Source organism: Phalacrocorax carbo, chromosome 7 (genome assembly GCF_963921805.1).
Source record: "Phalacrocorax carbo chromosome 7, bPhaCar2.1, whole genome shotgun sequence".
Taxonomy (NCBI): Eukaryota; Metazoa; Chordata; class Aves; order Suliformes; family Phalacrocoracidae; genus Phalacrocorax; species Phalacrocorax carbo.
In genome coordinates, this window is record NC_087519.1 from 17,184,465 (window position 1) to 17,208,454 (window position 23,990).

General features: G+C 37.6%; 1 protein-coding gene across 2 annotated transcripts in view; it reads right to left on the reverse strand.

Moving 5' to 3' along the window:
• THSD4 (thrombospondin type 1 domain containing 4) overlaps window positions 1–23,990 on the reverse strand; it is a 345,527-nt gene that overhangs the window by 145,988 nt on the left and 175,549 nt on the right. Inside the window, exon 1 of one of the 2 annotated variants that reach the window (XM_064456551.1) lies at window positions 12,727–12,895. The exons of the other annotated variant lie outside the window; for it this stretch is intronic. Within the exon in view, the coding sequence (XP_064312621.1) occupies window positions 12,727–12,798 (72 nt within the window). The 5' untranslated portion in view covers window positions 12,799–12,895. Of the gene's footprint in view, window positions 1–12,726; window positions 12,896–23,990 lie in introns of those variants that run through there. 2 annotated transcript variants of the gene reach the window in all.

Consider the following 23,990-nt stretch of genomic DNA (forward strand, 5'->3'; position numbering starts at 1 on the left):
AAATACATTGGTAAGCATGTGGGTAGGTTTTTTGATAGAAAACCAGCTGTTACTCATTTTCTAGAATGACTGTCTCACAATTACAGTTATATTAATTCTTCATGGTTTAAACAGCTTCAAACTCAGAAGTCCATTATTTGTACACGAAGTTAAAACCAGAGAAAAGGGAGAGATACACAAGGGAAGTGTACCTCTGTGTAAACATCCCCATAGGCAAACAAACAGAAAATCTCCAGCAAAATTATCTGTTTGAAAACATCCAAACAATGATGTGTCAGAGGTCCGTAATTATCTGGTAATTATTGCACAATGATTTCAGACAGGATAAAGAATTAACTACCTCTTCATAGCTGTAAGCTTAACAATTCAGTGAGTGAATAATGTATTAACTGTGCTAATTAGACATCACCTGATCTCCAAGGCAAAGGCTTAATGAATATATCACAGACCTAAACAAAATCATGGCAAACTTTTTTTTTTTAAGGGGTGGGTGGGGGAGTGAGGGGCACCCCAAGGGATAGAAATATAAAAGAAGTAATTTCACAAAGGCAACACTTTATAATACTAAGCTAATGATGCTGAGGAAACTATTGGACAAACTCACGTAAAAGCTGCATCTTGTTTATTTCCTTTTTTGGGTTAGGCTTTAATTAATTCTGAAGTATCAGCAACCTACAGTGAATGAGGATCAATTAAACAAAGAATGCAGATTCTTGTACAGACAAGCAGAGTTGCTCCTACCACAAACTCAGTCAATGAATAAATAACTATCAAAGCAATAAAATTCATTAACTTTTTCTTCAGTTATAACTTGTTTAGCTTCTATTTTTTTTCATACTGAACTACTAAATCCTGATTAAATAGGTTTTTTTCCCCAAGCATAAAATTATTACTAACTTGGAGATTTCTTTTTTTCTTTAAGGAAGGGAAGAGGTTTTTTTAACAGGATGAACAGATGCAATGACTTCATTTTTAAACATCACTACAAAGTCCTTCTTAACAATGTCTTCATTATTAATCCTAGCACTACTAGTTGCTTGCAAAAAATGTCACTTCCCGATATCTGCACCAGCAGGAACTCTTGACCTAATTAATTTTTTGTAAACCTCACATGTCTGAAGATGTCATTTACCACAACAGCCAGGTCTCAAGGTGCTGCATAAGAATACCCACTTAGAAAGAATCCTTTACAATCATGCTTGCAAGTCCCACATAGTTAATTTTACTCCTAACTTCTCCTTAGTTCCCAGTAACACTGTGGTCTCAACACTGCTGGAAACATGGTTCCATTGCTTTGTGCAGAAATTGCTATCCTCTTCAAAAAGTAACGCTCAATGGTCATATCTGAGCAAGAAACTCATGCACATAATTTCAAGGGAACTTCTCACACACTTGAAGCTGTGAACATGCTCAAGTACTTTGCTGAACAGAGCATGTCTCTGATAAAGGGCTACCAAAATTTGAGTCATATATGGCTTAATTTTTAATCACAGTAGATGCTGAAAAGTTAGAAATTATAACCGTCACTAGTTACTGTAAGTGGCATGATTACCAAACAGGACTACTACCAGGAAAATAATTACAACACTAACACAATCTCCTCCCTTAAACATAAACATCCTTTGTACTTAAGACAGATAATAAAAAGGTTAAAAAAAGATCCAAAATGGGAAAATTGGGATAATCCTGTCAAAATTGCTGTAATACCAAAGAGCTAGGGCATAATCACATAATTTTTTTCTTAAATACACAACTGGAAAATACTGCTTTTGGTCTTTGACTGGGCCTGAGAACTCATCTATTACAAGCCCTCTGAAGCCATATACAAAGACTTCATCCCATACAGTATGGACATAAGACAACAGAAACACTTATACTAACCACCAACGATGGCACACATAGACGTTTTAGCATGTAAGAACATTTCCAATCTGGAAAAAAGAGGAACAATAAGGCTGAAACGACACTCTTCCCCCAAGTGCAGTATTACTAATTAAATATTCATCCAGCTTACAACCTGACCCTCTGTGAAACTGGTTTCATTAAACGCGCAGACTGAAAGAGAGTTTGATTCTTGTGCCCATTGCCAGAAGATTGTTATCCAGGCAGGGCTGTATGTGATTAGCTGGTACAAGGCATGGATGCTCCTTGAACTACACAAAGACCATTCACTAGTCTCCACCTTTTGACAGTGTTTTAAAATTAGATTTTTAAAAAAATTTATTTTTTAAATCAAAAATGTGTTATGCCACAGCACGTTTGTGAATCAAAAAGGGACAGCACTTCTCCTGAAGTTTTAGCCCTGCCATTCTAAAATTTAAAATGGTTTGCACAGAGTTTAGTCAGCTCTTACTATTTTTAGATACATCCCTCACCAGATGGTTTTTAGCTTCCTTATGGAGCAGAATACCACATTTATTTCCAGAGCCTCCCAAACAATGCCTTTATAACTCAGCCATTGTGCAGATATTTGTGCAATGAATATAGGAAAATTTGCATCTAATCAAGGCAGCAGGATTTGGCTAATGATATGTCTTTCTTCAATCCCAAGTTGCCTAGAACAAAACCCCATTTATGACAGTTTTAAATAATTGAGAATTTGGCTTTAATCATCTTCATTTGAGCCAAGACTTCACCTTGACATTCCCAGTGTTGATCCTCCACTTTTGCTTCCCTCCAATGTCTCCCTAATGAAGACTCATTGTTTTTCAGGTCATTTTCTTACTTTCCTATAGATCCACGGCCAAATCCTCTTAAAGCAAACAATGTTTTAAGCAATAGTGTTCACTTTTTACTTTCTAAAATTTGGCCACGCTGTTTATGATAAAGTAGAAATTTCCTTCTGACTTGAAGCGTAAGTATTAGCATTTTCTATAAACATCAGTTTGTTATCCAAGAACTAACTTCTTATCCTTTATAGGGAAATGTGAAAGTTCTACAAATTTTAGCTTGTTTGCTAGGTATTCCCAGCTTTCTCTTCAGAGACAAGAAGCCAGCCCTGAAACTTGAGTAAGAACAGTGCTATAGTGCTGTAAGCATTGAAATTTGTTCCTGCAAGTTTTCAGTATTTCTCTGTCACTAAAATACAGCTTCACCATATCTTTAATGCTTATTTAGCAGCTGGAAACAGTTGCAGATGTTAAGCTTAGAGATCTCATCTGCTCTCAATCAATTCTTAAAATCAACAGTTGCATATACAGCTGGAGCTACACAACTGCCGTACTTTCCAAGGACTAACAGACTCCTGTGCATCACAATACTGACTTCTGATGACATGGAAAAATGTATGAGATTTTTCCAAGTACCTCCTACCTTTTCAGTACACTGTATCTTGCCTTGTAAACAGGTATTTACTGATTCTTCTTTCCTAAAAATGCCTTTGGGAAAATGATAAAATAATTAGACAGTTCTTTTTTCCACAAGCAGAATCTACTACAGTGAGAACAAAATTAAAACTAGTCTGATGACTTGATGTATCTACTACTAAAGCAAAAACGAGGGACAGAAAAAACCCATGCTTAACAAGTAACATTTATTATCACTTTTACAACAGTGTGATATTTAGGTTAGGAGTGAGAACAAAGAAGAAACCAGAACTGTACTTTATAGATTCCTCGCCTGATTCTCACAGAAACTGATGTTCTTTGAAGCCTCTTAGTACTGACACAGCTATGAAGAGAAGTTAGTACACCTAAAAATCAGGCTACTAATCTTTTTCATTTCTTCTGAATAAGTTATGATTGTTTACCTTTGTTTGAACCTTAAGCATGTTTTAGTTATTAACCATTTTTACATGGTTAGAAACTGATTTCTACCATTACAAATAACGCATCATTATATTAGTTGTCACTCCTAGTATTTCTCACTCTCATCTGGCAATTAGAAGTGGTGGTCATTCAGAAAGAGGAGGCAGAACACAACCCAGTCTCTGCTAACCTGGTCTTCCCAGAGATAATCCCCAACAGCCACACTATGACAGCCAGATCCATTAGATATCTTCTTACTTCCACTACCAGAATGGTCTGATAGAGGAGCTGCTTATAATTTTGTTTTGCTCTAGCTTTGTTAATATCCTGGACTATAATAAAACAGCTGAAGAAATATCTCTGCTTCTTATGTTGATCATTCTTAATTACTAGTTTCTTTGGTAATGCATTGCTCTTCCAAGTGCCATCATATCACCAATAACCAAGCATCTCAATGAATGTAACACATTACAAGCATTTGGTGTATGCTCTATCAGGCAGCCTGATGATAACACTGACTAGTTAACCTTGAAATACTAGACAATCACCTGAGTGCCTGAAAATTTCAAAAGGATGAGATGCAGCCACAGAGCAAATGATGTTGTAATCACACCCATGCCACAAGTACAGTGTGTGTGCACTATCCTTAATTGCATGACATTACAATGCCCCTATCACTTACCTTCTTCCAGTTCCTCCACAGTACCAAAAAAATCCACGCCTGATATATAAGCAAATTCTTAATAAAATTGTCTTCAGTTCAATAGATTGGCTCAAACAACATAATTCTACCATTTCAGCAAAAGAATTTTCCATTCAATGAGGAAATAACAAAAGTCATTTATACAGTTATTCTGCATCCTCGTGCTTTTCGAGGGGATATTGCCTCATACCTAACATCAAAACAGTTGGTGCCCCTGGCTAGAATACTTCACTATCACCTGCTCATTCGAGCACTAAATAAATCTCAGTTTTCAAGTACTTACAAGCAAGAGTCCAGCACATGTTTCAAATGCTCTAGTCTTGTACAGATGTTAATATGCCTTCCATACACTGCATGTTTTCAAATGCATTTTCATTGTCTCAAGCAGTTACTTAAAACCAATTTCAAAAGTATATTGAAATTATTATGTTAAGAGAAAGAAGAGATCTTTCCTTAGAGGGGGCAATTTCTTATGGTAAATCTATTAATTGTTTGGGATTAAAATGCAGCATTTCCACATGTTTTTCCCATTGCTTCTATAATTTCAACTTTCAAGGAGCAAGGAGGCAATCTTATATTAAAATACCAAGCTTTCCACTCCTATGTTATCCTTTACCTGTGATTTACATATTAGTTGGTATCTTTACAAAAAACAGTTCTAAAAATCCTTTTACCTTTTTGATGAAAGAAGTGGTTTCTAACCAACATATTTTAACAACATAAGGATTTTTCCTGTAAGTAAAAAATGTTAAAGGATTTATTCCCATCACCATGACATTCTGGGAAGAAATCTCATGAAAAATGGAAGCAAACATTATGCTGCAGTCAAAAAGCAGTTATAGTTGGAAGGATTAATTTATTAACTCCTAATTCACCTCACTCTCCTGTGTCTGCCAACTACGTGGGAGTGAAAATTTGTCAAAAACTTCTGTCTCTTGATAAAACCTTCCTCACAACCCACACACTGGGAAAATAATACCTATAACCCATGAAGAAACAGACTGACAGCTTCAGGCAATCACATACACAGGCAAACCTTTAATTTAATACTCTCTCATGCTCCACTTTCATGTATCTCATTTAGAAGAGGCCTTTAAAAAGAAGCAATGTAGCTGCTGTCAGTGATGTAATTGCTGTGTTGGTGCCTTTGGGTCCTTAAACACAACAGTGGATGATGTTTGATCCCTACTGCAGTCCTTTCGGCAGCGATGCACAGTAAGCGATATGGAAGGAACAATCAAGAAAACCAAGAAAGCTACAGATCAAGTAAGGATAGGGATATGTGTAAAACACAACATCCCCCTTCTATCCATTGTCTTTCAACCATGCAGTGAAAATTTGCTTCATGTTTCTGATCACTGCAGAATTCCCTCCAACTCTGGACTGACAGGCTCTGAGCCACAGCTCAGTGAGCACTGCTAGTAATCCGTCTATAGCAGCATACCTGCAAGGAAGTTTGTAGCAAAATTACAGTCTTGACTTTAACAGCAGGACATTTGTTTAGCTACTTACCACACCTCTTTTGTGCACTAGGTCTCATTTCCAGAATGGACCTAGTGGCAAGAGGCTGGGTAATTCTATTGATCAACTAGTTTCCTTAAAATGCATACATCATCCACCCACAGAACGTAACTGCTGTACACAAAATGAAAGATAATCTCAAACACTGGGGGGTGGGGGTGGTGTGGAACAGGGGGGAAGTGTTTTAAGAAGTGATATTATTTAAAGGCAACCACCAGAAGTTTACAAGAACTTCCATTCTTTTAATTAAACATTTTATGAGTCTTGGAACACATTCCTGTGCCCTATTATACATCAGAGCACTGAAAAAAACATTCAGAGCCTTATAACATTACCATAAAGAGATAGAAAAACCGAAGAAGCCTTCTTTAGCAGAAAAACCTATTTATACAATGACTGTTAGGATTTAAAAAATTACAGGAACTTATTTTACTTAGTAGATTTTATTCCCCCCTTTTCTGTTGTTTGTGAATACCTTTCAATACATCCTAATATAAACTACTGGCCTCTTAAATTCATTGCTCTATTTATACACTAAGCATGTTTGGAACTAATATTAAAATTTTAAGAAAATCAAGATAAACACACTGTTTCACAGAAGAAAAAGCATTTACATTACATTCATAAAAATACATTCATTAGCATTCAATTTTAAATGAATTATTACTTCAAAAAGCAAAGATTAAAAAAAAGGCAAGTAAATCAAGTGAACTGATACTGATAATGAAATACGATAAAGAAAGTATTTTGTGAACTGTTAGTTTCTAGGTAAAATAGTATATCCAGGTGTAAAATTAATGGTAAATTCTTTAAAACATATGTCTTTCTAATAAGTAATCCAACAAGTTTCTAGGACAGCTTTCCAGAAAATAGGCTATGAACCATGCCTAAGAAACAAATTAGCTCATCCATCACATGTAACAATTTATTTGGTAATGACTTAATGAATTTAGCTTAACTATGGTAGGACTGATCATGATGCTGTAACTACTGTGGGAATTGCTGTAGCCCTCAATCTGTCTTTTAGATGTTTATAACATGAAACAACAAGCTCAGCATAGCCTGAACCAGAGCCCAAAGTCAAAAGGCTTTGGATCTAGATCTATGATCCAAAAGCTGTTAATGAGATATTGTTACAGACTTCTGCCAGTAGACACTGCTCTGCTAATATTTCAGTCCTGTCTCTCCCACAAGAATAGGCAAGGATACGCAGTATAGGAAAAACTAAAAGCCCTACAGAAACCGTGAGAAGAAAATGGGAAGAACATTTATTCCACCTAATCACAAAGGGTGAAAGAATACCTTTTGTGTCATTTTGCTAGAATGTAATTAACTTTAAACTGAACATCCTACTACACTAAGTTTACATCAAAGTTTTTTAAAGCAAAATAGGGTCATGTTACTAATACTGCAGTTGAGACGAAAAATAAAACTAAGAAGAGTGAGGCAAGAATGCAAGAGGTCAAATAAACCTGTTCTGTAGTACCTACAGCAACAGTAATACAGAGCATATTAGAATTGGGCTGCATCTGTGGATATTTACTTGACAGGATTATTTTTCATCTGTGGTATGTCTTCCTCTCAGATGTTCTACTGGTGATGTCAGCAATTACTGCCATATGTAAATTACCATCTGCTTTTTCTAACTCAGAATAGGGTAATTTTAAAGTAAATAACTTTCTTTTATGTATGCTAAATAAATAAATAGTTCAGTCCCTCCTTCATTACCAGTCCACAAAGGTTCTCAAATGTTCTCATGCTTAATAAACAGAAGGGTTAAGGGTGATGTTTTATGGGAAAAACATAGTCAAGGTGACATACCAATTTCTCAGGAGAATCAATGGAAGCCCTATTAACCTTGGCTTGCATATGGGAATACTCAGGTATAGAGATGAGAAATTATGTTTGTCAGTATGTCAGTGAGAGAAATTATGTTTTCTTATATGCTGGCCCCATGAAAGTCAATGATGGAAATGCTTGTTTTATTGGCTCATATCATGTGTTCCCTGGCCATAACCGAAGAAGTTGTATCAGTAACTGTAGCCCGGTAACTGAGCAGACAGAGGTTAACTAGTTCATGTCCTGGCCATACAGAGTTTCAGACAGTGTTAGAATACAAAACCATTAAGCTGCTGAAAAGGGTGATTTGTCAAGCTATCTAAAAGGTGTTCTTATTGACAACTGTTTTGAGCTTCTGAACGCTATTTTACCCCTGTGGGCCAGAAATTTCTAAGTAATACCTGTGTAATAGTACTCCCCTACCTTACAGGACTATCGTCAGGATAAGAAAATTGAAGACAACAAAATCCACAGGTACAACAGTAATTAAGGCTGTGCCAATATGGCTGGTAACATAAAGCTGAACACAATAAATGAGGATCATTAACAAGTTAGGATCATTAGCAATGCTTACACAACATGACTGTTATGTTCATTCTCCACACTGCCATTCCACAGAAATGTACTGAAGTTTCATTAGCTACTCTTGTGTGACCTGCTGATTCGCTGTCTCCCCATGCCTCTTCGCAAGTACACACCATTTGCCACACGTGCATCAGGTTTGACTGTATGACATTAGATTTTATTGAGGAAGGTCAGAAATTTTACTCCAACAACTCAGAAGAAAGAGTTCTTCCTTGACAAGAAAAAAGTCCATCAGGAAACACTGGCAGAAGGGCAATGACCTTAAGTTGTTTGTTGTTTTTTTTCCCTCTTGCTTAAGCAGTCTATTTCTGAGATCAGCAAGGGAAAGCTGCATTCATATTGTACCACAGGAAAACAAGTCACAATGCTGGGATGAACTGTGCTCCCCAGCTAACCTCAGAAACTGACTGGGGAGGCAGGGCAGAACTGTACACAGGGCTACACATACCCTGCAGATGTTTTTTTAAAATGCTCCATGAAGGTTTTTCTTTTACAGCACAGTAGAGCACAGAATTCTACACATATAGATGCATGCGTAAATGCACACATGAAAAGTTCTAGAAGCAAAATCACAACTTCAAGCTTACAATAAGGATCACAGGTCTTTAACAAGGTAGGAAAAATAATAATTAGGAGGGGTGTCTCTTCTGAAACCAAAACAATGGATCTATCTTTAGGCATGAATGAAATCAGTTTATCTACAAAGAGAGCTTTTAAACTATTTATTTCCATGTAACTTATTACTATATTTTCCTTTGGCCAGGAAGGGAACCTTGTCTCTGAGTGCAAAGTCTGTATAGTTTGAATTCATGTCTGAATCAAGTCTTCTAAAGTTTGCCATTAATTCCTTCGACAGTTCTTCAGTTATATATGCTGTGGATCACCGTGTTCCTAAGTTTCTTGAGGTGGGTTACATTTGTGTAGTGGGGGTTGTGACCCTGAACCTGTTCAGAACTGAATGACCTTTTAAGATGTTGGCAGGTTGTCATGGTTTTGGCTGTGGTAGACTTAATTTTCTTCACAGTAGCTAGCATGGGGCTATGTTTTGGATTTGTGATGGAATGTGAAGATGTTTTAGCTCTTGCTCAGTAGTGCTTAGACTAATCAAAGCCTTTTTTAGCTTCCCATGCTCTGCCAAGTGCACAAGAAGCTGGGAGGGGACACAGCCAAGAGAGCTGACCCAAACTGACCACAGGGATATCCCACACCATATGACATCATGCTCAGCATCTAAAGCTGGGGGAAGAAGAAGGAAGAGGGGGACGTTTGGAGTGACGGCGTTTTTTCTTCCCCAGTAATCATTACATGTGATGGTGCCCTGCTTTCCTGGAGATGGCTGAACATGTGCCTGCCATTGGGAAGGAGTAAACGAATTCCTTCTTTTGTTTCTCTGGTTCCTGCTTAGGAAGACTTGAAAATACAGGGAGATAGGCTATTCCTTAGGAAGACTCTAGTTGCTCAAAGATTTCTCAAGCCCAATGTATCTAGTCAAACCAACAATTTTCATGCTAGAGATAATTCCAAATCACCAGATGAGAAGTGGGAAGCAGGAAACCTTGATTAACTATTGTTTTGGAATGAGGAGTTAAGGTCTCATGCATTCTGCATAGTATTACTTTTACCCTGTTTCATCTTCGCTTTCTAATTCCTCATCACACAGGTTTCCTATCTGATACCAACTTAGCCTTAGCTCTCTCTCAGTCACAGAAGATAGCAGTACAGTCTGTTGATGAAGAAAACTGTTCCTGGACACCCCAGAGAGAAGAAAACTGAACTCTGACCCTCTAGCAAGGCTGATCCTGGAAGGAGGTACCAGCTAGAGCTTCCAGCTATGGATGAAGAGAGTCATGCTCATTTCCTAAGAAGCATACAAAAAACTTTTTGGTCTTGGCCACTGCAAATGTGGTGTAAGTTGCAAAGCTATACAACCTCATTTCCCTCCTGAATGGAGAAGTGATGCAATGCAGTTTCACTGACTTTATACCAAGTCATTCCTTAACTTAATAACAAATCAAAAGCAGAACATAGTTATACACACATTAGAACAAGTATTAGGTGTTCCTTAAGAATTATGAGGATAAAAACCTAACAGACCTAACAGTTGGACTGTTATAATTTTCTATTTCTTGAATGGTCAAAGTTCTGCATCATTAAAATATAGAGAGAGCAAGCTGGCAAGAAAATCAATTTCCCATTGACTTTATAAGCTATCACAAACTGACACTTATGAGCAGAACTTTTAAAAATACATACCTATAAATCAACTAAAATATTCAGGGAAGTAAACAGAACAGTTCAAAGGCGCACAAAACTACAATACAGGTTCCTTCAAAAATGGCCTCTCACTTATTTTCCCTGTCTTCAGTCCTTTCCCTGTCTGTCCACCATGGGAAAAATCTTAACTGAGTAACTTCCTAGAGAAATAGTATTTATGTAGCCAAGGTTCTGCAGCTGGAGCAGGGAAATGCAAAAGATTATTGGGTGGTCTCTTACAATACAGGACAAATAATTACTATATTAATAACAGTAGACACACTATATATTTATTATGTAATTTTCAAAATTAGCCATACAAACATAAAAGGCGATTTCTTACCACCTACTAAAACCTATAACCTAAGATTCACTGATAAAGTAACAGGCTATTTCTCATAGCCTGTCTGCTGTATTAGCTGAAAAATTAAGAACGGTTCCATTTAAAGAACTTGGCATATGGATCACAGTGCTAAAACATTCCACATTGCACTTTTACTGCAGAAATTAATTTCCAGGTAAGAACACACCATTGCTTTTATTTTACTTGCTAATGAGAATAATCGGCAGGCAACACTGCTGCTGCTCTAGATTTGTTCTTTATATGGACCTCTGAAGACCACATGTGCATGCAGTGGTGACAGAAATATTTTCCATATGAGCCACCACACATTTTGAGTTCCCTCAGTCTGGACAAGGTGAGTCCATCTATAATTTTCTGTGCTCAGTAATGATCAACGAGGAAGTTAAAAACTTAAGTGACAACTAGAGGGCAATGATCAGCTTCCAGTTGCTCTGATCATCAATCCATTTAAATTCCCGGAGCCTCTAATGAAAACTTTTCCCTGCTTTAATTAGATCAAAGGCAGCACAAGATTTCATTAAAAGACATTTTCTTGAATCCAAACCATAACAACTTCTCTTTTTAAAAAATCCTGAAAGCAAAACACATTTATATCTAGACATACAAGCTACAAAGAGTGTCTACCACACACTGTTGGACAAGGTGTCTTTTCCAGTTCACTTCCACCTTTTTTTTTTTTAAACCAGGGAAAGTAATTGCTCTGGACTTTATTAGACTACTATGAACTTATGACAGGGCTAACAAAAGACAAAGCTGTAAAGCAGAATCACTGTTTTCAGAAGATTTACTTAAGGGAGGCATATTATGGAACAAAACTATCCAAGGGTTCCTTTAAAATGCATAATTATACATCCCATTTCAGTTAGAGTGGGGGATAATGAATATCAAATGTGTTTTCTGACAGTGACTTCATTAGATGGAATATTTTGTATCTAATACTTGATGAATTATTTCCTAAATGACAAACGAGTAGCTGAAATTTTCTGCTTTGTATTAAATAAGAATTTGATGAAAAACTGCTCTGATGAGAAAAAAAAAATCCGGAAAACTGCTTTTCGTACATCAAGTTGCAACTTTTTAGAGTGTAGCAATGGATGTTCTATTCCATTACTTAAGATTTCTCATCTTAAGAATGCATAAAATCCCTCTTCAATGCTATGACACACATTTTAAAAAAATAAAGTTCTCTCTTCCCTGCCACATACTAAACATTATATATATTTGCACAAAAAGAATGTTATTAAAGCAATGGAGCCTGTAGTTTTTACATGCTCACATCCCCAAAATATATCTGTTGTAAAAACTTTTTCAATCATGCACATTTTTTGTAGAAAATCTGATCAGAACACTACCATCTACTGCTGCAAAGAATATCATATTTCTGTGTATGTTAGTAAAGAAAAACTCACAGATTAGTCATCTGTCACAGAAAGTATATTGTATATCAAAATGAAAGAAACTAACTTTCAAATGAGTCTCCCTTAGTACCTATAGGCTGGGGGGGGGACACAGGGGGACACGGGACATGATGAAAAAACCAAAACAAACCCCCAAAACTAAACCAAAACAAAACAATAGCTTTTTACTCATGAAGCTAACAACACAATTCTAAAATGTCTAGCAACACAAAAATCCTTCACAATCCCTCTTAATAGATAGGAAGAAAATACAACTCTGACAAGACAATTTTTGACAAGACATTATACTTTGCTTACCTCATCCCCAGGTCTTGCTAATGCTGCTGTTTGAAAGCAGAGCAACGTTAGTATCAGGTAGCTGACAAACATTATTACCCAAAGTTAGAGCTACCCTGGAGGAGAAAACCCTCTGCCAAGTACTAACAGCTAGCAGATGCACTTGTGTCTCAGTATCACAGCCTTTAGTTCTTCTAGGTACAATTCTTTCTCCCTCTCCCCCGTTCTATCGCACTCACTGTACGACCAGGAGCTTTGCTCTCAGCCACTGCACTGAAGACAACTGGTAAGTTGATCTCTTCATGTAATGACTTCTCCCTGCTGGGGGAGGGGGCTCAGCCAGCAATGAGCTGGGGGGCTGTAGTTAGTATAAAGCAAAGAAGGGGAGGGACAGAAATGGTCACTGCCAAGTTATGCATCTGCTGTGATTCATGGAACAAGCTAAACGGTAACCTTTAATGCACAAGGAGGTTTGGCAATGTGTTATTGACTTAGGCAGGCATGATTGGAGAAACAGGCTAAAGCAGCTCAAAAAGGATGCCTGTTGATGGTTAGATGGCATGTGCTACTTAAAGGTACAGCACCTCCTTTTATTGAAGAAATATATAATAAATAAGTCGTAAATCAAAACCTAATCAGGAAGCAGCCTATGGTTTTGCAGTCAGCCCTACAACAGCACAGCTCTGCAACCTGAATGTCCTGATCCTGCCAGGGAACTTGGTCAGAATCTGCTGGCTCTCGCTCCTGGCCCACAGGGAACTCAAGTGTCCATTTTCTCTCAAGAATGTCACAACTGCTTCCTGAAATGGAACCCCATCCTTTAGGATAATCTGAAGCATGATATGGATGCAATCCCTTTTTTTTTTTCATATTATAGCTGAAGAAAAGAAATCTTGATTTATAACAGTCTAACCCATCAAATAACCTGCTTTGATTAAGCAAGCGAGCAAGCCTTTGAAAATAAAATCTTTTCTTTTAGGAGATGAGTAAGACCTATTATCAACTAAAGAATAAAGTGGTATTGAAAGCCTGATACAGAGCTGAATTATTACATCTCGCAAGCAGACAACTGCTCCCGAAATGAATAAAATTGCAAGCAGAGCTAGAAAAGTTGCAGGGCTTCCTTTTAGTTGAGTATGTCTGACTGTAATTGCTATTCAGTAGACATTTTCTTATGGTAAACTAAGCAACCTAAAAATACAGAATATAAAAGAAGTTTTGAACCCCAATGTTCTATCACATTCAACAACAGAACAATTGATAAAACATAGAAGGGACACTCCAGTCCTGTATTCCCTTTCCTTCCCTTCCTCATTTTGCTTTTTAACTGCTTTAACTTTACTGTTGCCTATTTAAGTATTTTATCATGGGAATGTGAGACATTATGTCTGTCTTAAAGTTCCAACTCTTGAAGTCAAGAAATCTCATCTTTCATGTAAATACATATTTCTTATCCTTATGGTTGCAGGGGAAATCTCAAAAAATATGATCCAAGAATAACCTGGTCTCATATGTCAGACAGTAAACCACATGAACTCAGAAGACAGGTACTTCAAAATATCTCAAAACTCTAGGAGGTAGGAAGTAAAAATTTTTGTGAAATTGAGAAGCATACTGTTACTATGTATTAGGTTTCTTTTTGTAATTTGGTAAGCTTTGTATACACAGCTGAATATGTCAGACTCCTCATCCTGTTTTTAAACTAGCTTTACCAACCATTCTTTTCCTCTGCTATAAGAGGTGAAAGATACAAATATTTTCCCTCTTTTTTAAAAAATATTCAAATAAATCATAACAGAATACTTATGTATTAGACAGCTTTCAGAATTGTAATTAAATACAGTCAAACTCCTAAACCAGTAGAGAAAATTGGCATTCTCACTTTTGCAAGTCCAAATTCTGCTGTATTTAAATTTGGATATCTGGATCTCTAGCACAGTAAAATCTGACCTGTATTAACTAGACATCATTGTCACTGTGCCTCTTTCCTCTCAGGCCTTTCCTTTTACAGACTATGACTATAGTCAATGAAGAGCGCTCTCTCTTCTCCTGTCTAACCAGACTCGCAGTCCTCTGTGTCTTCTACATCTACACAAAAACCTGTCCTTTCTAGCCTCTCAATCAGCAGACCACCCTTCACAGGTCAATCTGTTGTGGTGTATTGTTTCCCCCCCCACCACCCCGTCATTGCACAGCCTTGCAGCCCAGTGGTTCTGGCAGCATTACTGCTAATACCTGCTAGCACTGTGTTCAGCACGGGCACGCCAGGTAGGAAGCAATGCAATGTAGACCAAGTAGGACTAGGGGTCTCAATGACAGAAGAGTCCCTTAAAGGGAACAGTACAAGCTTAAGAATATTTAACAATCCAGAGTGAGAGTTCGGTATGGAACTCATGGCCAGTTCTTCTGAATGATGTGTATGATCACAGGCAGCTGGCCACAGAGTTGTAAGAACGGTGACTGACAGCCAAACCTGCTGTTTTTGAAAACTTGACATTATAACCTTAAAGGTACTTTCTGACAAAAGTAATCCAGAACTCTGTACTACTATTTTGATCTCACAAATACTACACACCCCCCTTCAAGACCTAAATGAAAGAAGCATTTTCCCCCTTTTCAAGGCAAGCTGAAGGTTTGCAAATTACACCATCGTGCTGACAGCTAAATGTAGAGCTGCCATTACAGGTACTTTGTACGATGGTTGCTTATGGCAAAGTCTCCAGACTAAAAAGTAAAGCCAAATAAACTTAAGGAAATTTTCCATCAAAACCCTGTCAGGAAGCCAACCTGTCCTTCAGTATTTTTTTGAAATATCTAGATGTACCACAAAAGGAAAAAGGATAGTGAGCAAACTGCCAACTAAACTGGACTTCAAAACACTGCCAACACAAGAGCTCCAACTACGATACTAAAAACTACTGTTCCAGTGCTTGAAAAAGTTCAGACATTGCAGTGTGTAACAAAAATGCCAGTGATGAAAGTTGCTTCATGCAGATTGACTACTCTTTCCATAAAACAAAGCTTTGCTTTTTTCTGCAGCTTTTCACAAAGTGAACTAATTTTTGTGAATAAATATACAGCATAGGCACTAAACTGCCAATCCTCTGTTTTTTAATAGCAGGTAGAAAAGCAAAATAAAAAAATTAGTAGTAACTGATTTTAGCCTTCTCTCTGCTGATCATTCCAGAAAGCAGTATATCCTCTGTAAATAATAAAAAAACCTGATCAAAGTCTAACTGAAATTAGGATGAGTTTCTGAGCACAGACAACTGTACTACATTCCCATTTAATAAGTCATATAACAAATTCTTTCCATATGCATTTGATTTTTCCTCTACAAAATTGTACAGGCAGAATTCTCTGTATTAAGACAAGAGATCTGTCCATACCTGCGACTACACTTTCAAGCTTTATCCAACTGAAATGGATGGAATTGTGCATGCTCACAAGCACAGCCTTTCTCTGCAGCACAAATCAACTGGAAACTTAATGCTATGCCAAATTCATACTGCTGCAACCAAGATCAGAATTTCTTTCTGCAAATCCCAACAATCACTACACTAGAGATTACAAAACTATTGGTGCAATAGAAAAAAAATCAGTTTATGACTGAAGAGCTATTTCAGATACAAAGTTCTGCAGTAGCAAATAGCAAAACCAAAATACCTTGCAATAGTAAAATAGGAGAAATAAAATATTTCTAATTTCAACACAAAAGCATCCTTGCTCTTACTTAGAAACATACAAACATGGCAAAATAATACCATAACTATTTTAGGTATATAATTTAAATAGAAAATCCAAAATTATATTTTTTAGAAAACAGGAGAGGCATCAAGATCTTTTGAGGAAAGTTTCTATCTCTTACTTTCAGAAATTAAAATACACAAAATACACAAGTGATCTTTGGATAGTACAGTTCTCCTTAAATAATTACCGACCTCCATCTGTGAACAAATTAACTGTCAGACTCAAGGGGTTTGTAAATATCAGTTTATGAAGTTTGCTTACTAGCTACGTCCTGAAGCAACTGCAGCTAAATCTCAAACAAGGACAAGTTTGTTAAACTTACCAAAACTAAGCAATTTATCTTCCATTTGTCTCAGCCTTCCTGTAATTCAATATGAAATTGTGAACAGTGTGCTCAGGCAAAGTCACTCACAGTTACTTCTTTCTGCTAAAGGTATAGCTTAGAAAGTTGACCAAACTCCTAATATAAAAGTAATAATAAGAGAAAACATGAGTCAAAATAACATTTTAAAGACTTTGTTTCTACTTCCTATAGCTTTAACATTTGTAAAGCTTAACTCTCAAACTCTTAAAGCAAGATAACATGAAGCATATTACATGTTTCAGGCTGAACTACTTTAGAAGAAGACAATGATGATATAAATTACTGCTGTCCTTTAGCCTGAACTACTGAGAGACAATGGCCGAAATACTTCACTCAAAACTTCTATGAGTTTTCTCGATTTAAAAAAACATGTTTAATTAAACACCTGAAATAAAGAAGTAGTCTCTTGCCATCCCATGTGTGCCTCCAAGCAGTCAGGGAATTTAGACTGCAGAAAGGACCTATTTTCCTTGAATACAACACAGTGTTGTAAGGAGGAAGCATGCAGAAAAATGCCACTCCCTGCCGTGGTCTGCCTTCTTTTCTTCAGCTGAACCACAGAGGGATTTCATCACCCACATGTAGCTTTTTACATCCACTTCACTGGTTTCTGCATTTCACTGGCCAGACAGGGAGAAGTAGGAGAGCAAGAGATCCTCTCCTATGCTCTCCCTTTTATAGTTAAATCATTTCTCTTTGATATTGCAGTCCTTTTGAAATTGGCATACTCATTCACACACTGAATCAGAATTTCATCAGCTTCTCTACCTTTTGTTGAGCAAGAACACATGAAATAATAGGTACAAGGAAGACCAAGAAGGAGTATTTGGACTTTTATACATGCCATTAAGCAACACGGAACCCACACAGCTTGGGAAGGAAGTCAAAGTGTGAGCTAGATATTACAGCCTAAAGGTTAAGTGTACAGAGCCCTCTAAGAGTGAACCCCAGACACTAAGCACCTTGAAGATAACAAGTCCCAGAGCCTCATACATATTTCAGTGTTTCTCAGCATTTTTTCTTTGCTGAAGTTTTAACTTAGTTTAAGTATGTCAGATACTAACTTTTCCAAGTAACTCCCAATGTCTTATTTGTACCCTTTTGCTCACATTTTTTATTAAGAAAGCAGCTGACTTCATATAATCTCTTGTCCAAAGAAACCTTTATGGGGGTAGTTATGCCCATAAAAGAATTCCTTCCAGAACTGAAATATTGACTAGCTACCAGAATACACCATCGCAGGGAGGAGCAAGTCTTCCACTGTTATCTTACGTAACAAAGCTAGGGATAGATATTTTATCTATCTCTATGTCTGATTATTTTTTCATCCCACTGTATAGTTTGGAAAAGACAAAAGGGATGCTGTGGAAAAAAAGATCTTTATAGGAGCTTTTAATAAATTGTACCATACAGTCGTTTTGTGTCCTTACTAATGCTTTTGTTAGTTAACCACTTTCCAACTAACCTTTTAACTGCTTACTTCCCTTTCTAAACTGAACAATCCTCATTTTTTTCTCTTGTTTCTCATCTGAAGTCACTCCAAGTTCTGGCTTTTCCTCTGTTCCTCATCTCTATGCTTCCTTGTTGTAAGGAAATAGAGATCTGATCAGATCAGTTTAGAAAGTACACCATTAAAAACGTATTATTGCATCCTGTGGAAATGGCATTACAAAGTAAGTTTCAACTAGGTATTTGCATATAGTTTGGTGGGCCCAGCTTACTTTAGATCACTGGAAGTTTGTCAGTTACTTCAGTAATAACACGTTAGTCTTCATTGTCATCATCTTTTTCTCCTCTTACTACCACGGTACTGGCAGCACGTGGTGCTTTTAAACCACACTCAAACCCTGGAAAGGAAATCTGAGCATTTCCTTCCTCTTCTCCCTACTCTTAACTTCTGAAAGCTCAGACTTTTGATTACAAAGCCAGACTTTACTGAAGCTCTTTACTTCAAAGAGCTAAGTATTAACCTCAAATCAATTTATGATCTTGAATCTTTCCTTCAGTACTAAATCTATTATGCCTTTCTCTTTTCTGGCATTGCAGTATGCTAGAAGGAAGAAAAGACCCTTGGTTGTCACCTGCCCAGGGCCAGGCTAGAATGCGTATTTTTCATGGCCATATTCCAATTTTCTGTATTTTGATGATAGAATTCTAGTTTCTATCCCAAGTTCTCAAAGCACTTCTTTGCCTCCCCGGACAGTAGTTGCATAGTGCAAGCAGAATAAGACGACATTTATGAGGCATTCCTTCCTCTGCCCAACACTACATTTTGACTACAGAACAAGTGGACACCATACTTCTAATTTTTATGAATACCATTAATATCGTGACAAAATTTTTCTCTCTGCATTTGTTAATCAATGTCTTCTGTTTTCCTAATAAGGCATTAAGATTTTTAGCACCATATTCTGGTCCTCCTCTCATTTTACTTTAATATTTTTTCTTACCTATTTTTATAACACATGATCTAACATTATTCATACTGTCTTCTATCTCTTCCTCTACATAAAAAAGTGGTGAAACCAAAAGTAAGAGTTCTTTCATGGATTATCCTCTTCATGGATTAATCTCCTTTTTTGTATGCATAAATACAGACACATTTCTAGAAAACTACCTCTCATCACACTAGTTTCACATAAGGCATTTTGATCTGTGTTTCATGTTGAAGTGTAGCAAATGAGCAGCTACATGAAAATAGCAACCAAAGGAAAAAGCCTGCCTTACCCTTTCAAATGTTTGAACCAGCTCCTTCGAACCTACCACAAAACTGGAAATAAACTACTTGGTACCACTGCTATACTTGGATATTTATCTAAAATAAGAAATAGGACTAGGCCTGTTTGTCCTTTAAAAAAAAGATTAAAATCCCCCCCCAAAAAAACTTGAAATAATCTTTAACAAAACCAAATTAATTATAAGTTACACAAATAATGCTGTCTATTTCCTGTGAAAAGTAAGCCTCGTCCTAGAAAAAACACTCTAAATATAAATTTGATTCATGATATTTTCAAATCTTTCACTTCATGAGGGGTAAAGGCTGATACTTCCAACTCTGCATGTAGAAAGTATTTTAAAGATAAAGTGAGGAAAATGGTGAGGCCTCTGGATCATGTAAGTATAATTATTTTTTTAATTACAAAAGCAAATAGAGGTTCTGGCAAAAAAGCACCAAACTGCATGATGTAACAGGCCATGACCTACGCTATGAATCCTCATATGAAATCAGAATTATAAAGGGAGAGTCTTTTTTCAGGTCCAAAATTACAACATATTAAAACTAGATTTTAGCTCTAACACACATTTTCCCAAGTGTCCAGCTCTGCAAATGACAGCTACATCAAATATGCCATCATAAAATGATGGGAACAAACTGTCTCCAAGAGAAAACTAACCAGCAGTTAGGACTGCAAACGTAATAATAATTTTCAGCTTTGCTTGGAACTGTTCTTGAAATTCAGAGGAGGAAGAAGCCCTTATAGAACATGTTTTCATGCATGTACTTTACCTGTCCTTTTATTTCCTAAATTGGTAGAAATCTCAAAGCCATAATGATATTCTTTTAGACATGGGAAAACAGATCTATAAAGTACTTTGAAAATTATTGTGAGTCCTCCCCAAGAGTAGATCAACTATAGCACATGCTTGTCCAATACGCAGGTAGGAAATGGGTGAACAACACTATGGTAAAACCTACATTTGCAAGAAATGAGCATCACCTTCTGCCAGCTAAAGATTAAAAGAAAGCTCTGCAAAAGCTGGCCAAAATTTTTCATGCTTCCTGCTTAACTATCGCACAATCACAGGTTGGAAGGGACCTCAGAGATAATAAAGTCCAACCTTTCTAGGAAGAGCACAGTCTAGACAAGATGGCCCAGCACCCTGTCCAGATGGCTCTTGAAGGTGTCCAACGTGGCCGAAGCAACCACTTCCCTGGGGAGATTATTCCAATGGTTGACTGTCCTCACTGTGAAAAATTTCCCTCTGGTGTCCAATCGGAATCTCCCCAAGAGCAACTTGTGTCCATTCCCCCTTGTCCTCTCCATGTGACAACTACTTGCAAAAAGGGAGTCTCCATCTTCTTTGCAGGTACCCCTTCAGTACTGGTACATGGTGATGAGATTCCCTCTGAGCCTCCTTTTCTCAAGGCTGAACAAACCCAGTTCTCCCAGCCTATCCTCATATGGCAGGCTTCCCAGTCCTTTGATCATCTTGGTGGCCCTTCTCTGGACCCCTTCCAGCCTGTCCACATCCTTTTTGTATAGTGGGGACCAGAACTGTACACAGTACTCCAGGTGTGGCCTGAGAAGCACTGAGTAGAGTGGGACGATGACTTCTTCTTTCTCTCTGCTGGTGATGCCCTTTTTGATGCAACCCAGCATCCTGTTGGCCTTCTTGGCTGCAGCAGCACATTCTTCGCTCATGTTGAGCTTTCTGTCCACCAGGACCCGCAGGTCCCCAGGTCACTCTTCTAAAATCCAGAACCCTTGTCTTAGAGCTGACCTTCAACACACTCAGCAGGATCCCAAACACCACAATATTGTCATCACTGCAGCCAAGGCTATCACTAACCGAGATATTACAAAGCAGGTTTTCTTGGTTTGTGAATAGCAAGTCCAGCAGTGCCTCATTCCTGGTTGGCACATCTAACATTTGTATCAGGAAACAGTCCCCTCAACTAAAACACTGAAACAGTATCAGTCAACCTTCAAAAACTCTGACAGGCAGCAGTGACAGCTGGTTGCTCCCTAAAGGGCTGGGGAGCCAGGTGTCCAGCATGCCAACAAGGGCAGCAAGGCAGGTGCCATCACACTGATACCAAAAGATGGAACAGGGCAGACCCAGGAATGGCAGTTAGGGCCAAACAAGAGTCAAGACCGCCAAACAAGCCTGTGGTGACAAGGCATGTTCAAGGTCAATCCAAGAAGTCAGTCCATGGATCAGGATGCTAACCAGCAGGGTCTGTGGCCAGGCATACACACAGCTGTAGCTGAGCTGAAAAGGTGCACACCTTCAAGGTACCTCAAGCAGGGACTAAAGGCCCAAGGCTGAATTTAAATTGGGGCTATTGGTCCCAGGAGCAGAGATGTGGCAGGAGGCCCACCAGGGTCAGGCTTGTCAGGGCCATTAGGGATGATTAGTGTAATCGGAGCCCTGAAATTCTGTGCCTATGCCAAAATTCACATTTCTAACCATGTGTATACAGGGTTAGCAATAGTAGAAATCAACCAAGCAAAAGGAAGAAGGTAAGACACTGTATCAGGTAGCAGATAAACATTGTTGAAATAGGGGTAACCTTGAGAAAGGAGCCAGTACTGATACTGGGTGGGGGACTAGATTGGCATTCCTCCAGACAAAAGAAAGTAAGCATCAGACAAGGAGTCATACAGCTGGATTACCAGAGCCAAAGCCAACTCTGTAGCACAGGCACCTCTGTTCTCTGATGTCACAGAGGTACTGAACCAGAGCCTGCTTCAGATCCAAAAGAAGAAGAAAGGAAGAAAAATCTCAGAAGACTTGCACTCATGATCAAATTGTATTTTCTGTAGTTTATGGGAATACCAGGTTTCTCCTCTCTTCTTCTGACAGAAAAAAATGAAAACAGCTTGTTGTGTTGCCAAAGGAAATATATATGCTAGGCTGAAGATTTGAGATTTAATTGCAATGCTGACCAAAACACACTGGATTAAGCTCTCATCCTGAAACCAAATACAGGAAGAAAGAGGAGGAAGATTTCCAAAGTAATTTCATTACACAACCCAGATACCTGAAGTGAGCAGAGAGAACTGATCTCACAGTAATTTAACTTATGCTTTGGGCAGCAACCACATCCCAACTTTTCCCATCTAGTTACAAAACTCCTGAGCCAAAGATGCAATTATTCCTTCGCAAAATCTCTTCTGTTTGATTCCATCTGCCCAGTACACCACCTCTTCCAATAAGACCATCTGATCTAAGCATACTATAGCATACAACTACTGCTAATTGCATTGCAAATTAAAAGAATTAACACTAACCTACCCCAACAGTAGACTAAGGCTCATTTTTCATCGCTGGGGGTCCATGTGAGGACAAGAACGCACAGCACCAACAGATCAGTTACACTGCAGGTGCAAATTAGGTACAAATTAGAAGCATAGCTGCAGTGCAAGGACAAGGCTTCTCTTTCTCTGCAGATGTATACCATATGAAAAATGAACGAACTCTTTTTAATTAAAGAGAAACTACGTATCTCTACTGTCTTGATGAAAACAAAATTCTGGGGAAATCTGATTGCTTACTTAATAGATTTTTTTGATAGCTTATCTTATAAGCATGCTCATTTTTAAAGTAATCACATTAAACACATGTTGCCCATTAGAACCAAATAAACTATCAGCATATGTGGAGTCTTCCAGCTGTCTGGACTCTGGACAGTGGTCTCATGTGCTTAAAAATTTGAGAAGCGCACAGGTAGAGCAGATAGCTGGACTTTACTTGGTTTTTCTAGGTGCCTTGCAAACACAATGCCATTTACAAAGACAAAATGGCCAATTCTTGTGCATGGTTCATTTCTGCAACACAGGAAATTGGAAACATACAGCTATAGATTATGTTAAATCTTGAGCTACATGTTGTATATTAATTCTGAAAATTTATATGCAACTCAGACTAGATAACAAGGATCTTAAAATAATTATACATTATTTTGTCTCAAATATTCCATTTACTACAGGATCAGCAACTCACAGAACTGATAAATACTTGTATAAACAGCTGATAAGCATCTGAGTACTCAGAGCATGTCCAGTATAATTTAACTTGAAATTTGTTTTTCTGAAACACACAACTAAAACAAGTTCAGTACTGTCAAATTTTCTCATGGGACAAACAGCATGCTAAATTCAGGAGCATTTTTCTATTATAAAAGCAGGAGAGTCAAGCCCAAAATGGCTGCATGAAATAGTTTGATGCTCTGAAAACATCTTTTTAAAAGTTAGTTGCATGCCATTTTATTTTTAAGCAGTTATGTACAATTATTAGCTATGCAACTAAACCTACAGTATACAGTGTGAAATCTCTAAATAATGGCACAAAATCTGGAAATACTGTTTGCTGATAACAAGGTGTAAATAAACATAATATGAACAGTAAGGGAAAAAAAGAACTTCTTAAAAGGCCACATAGAACA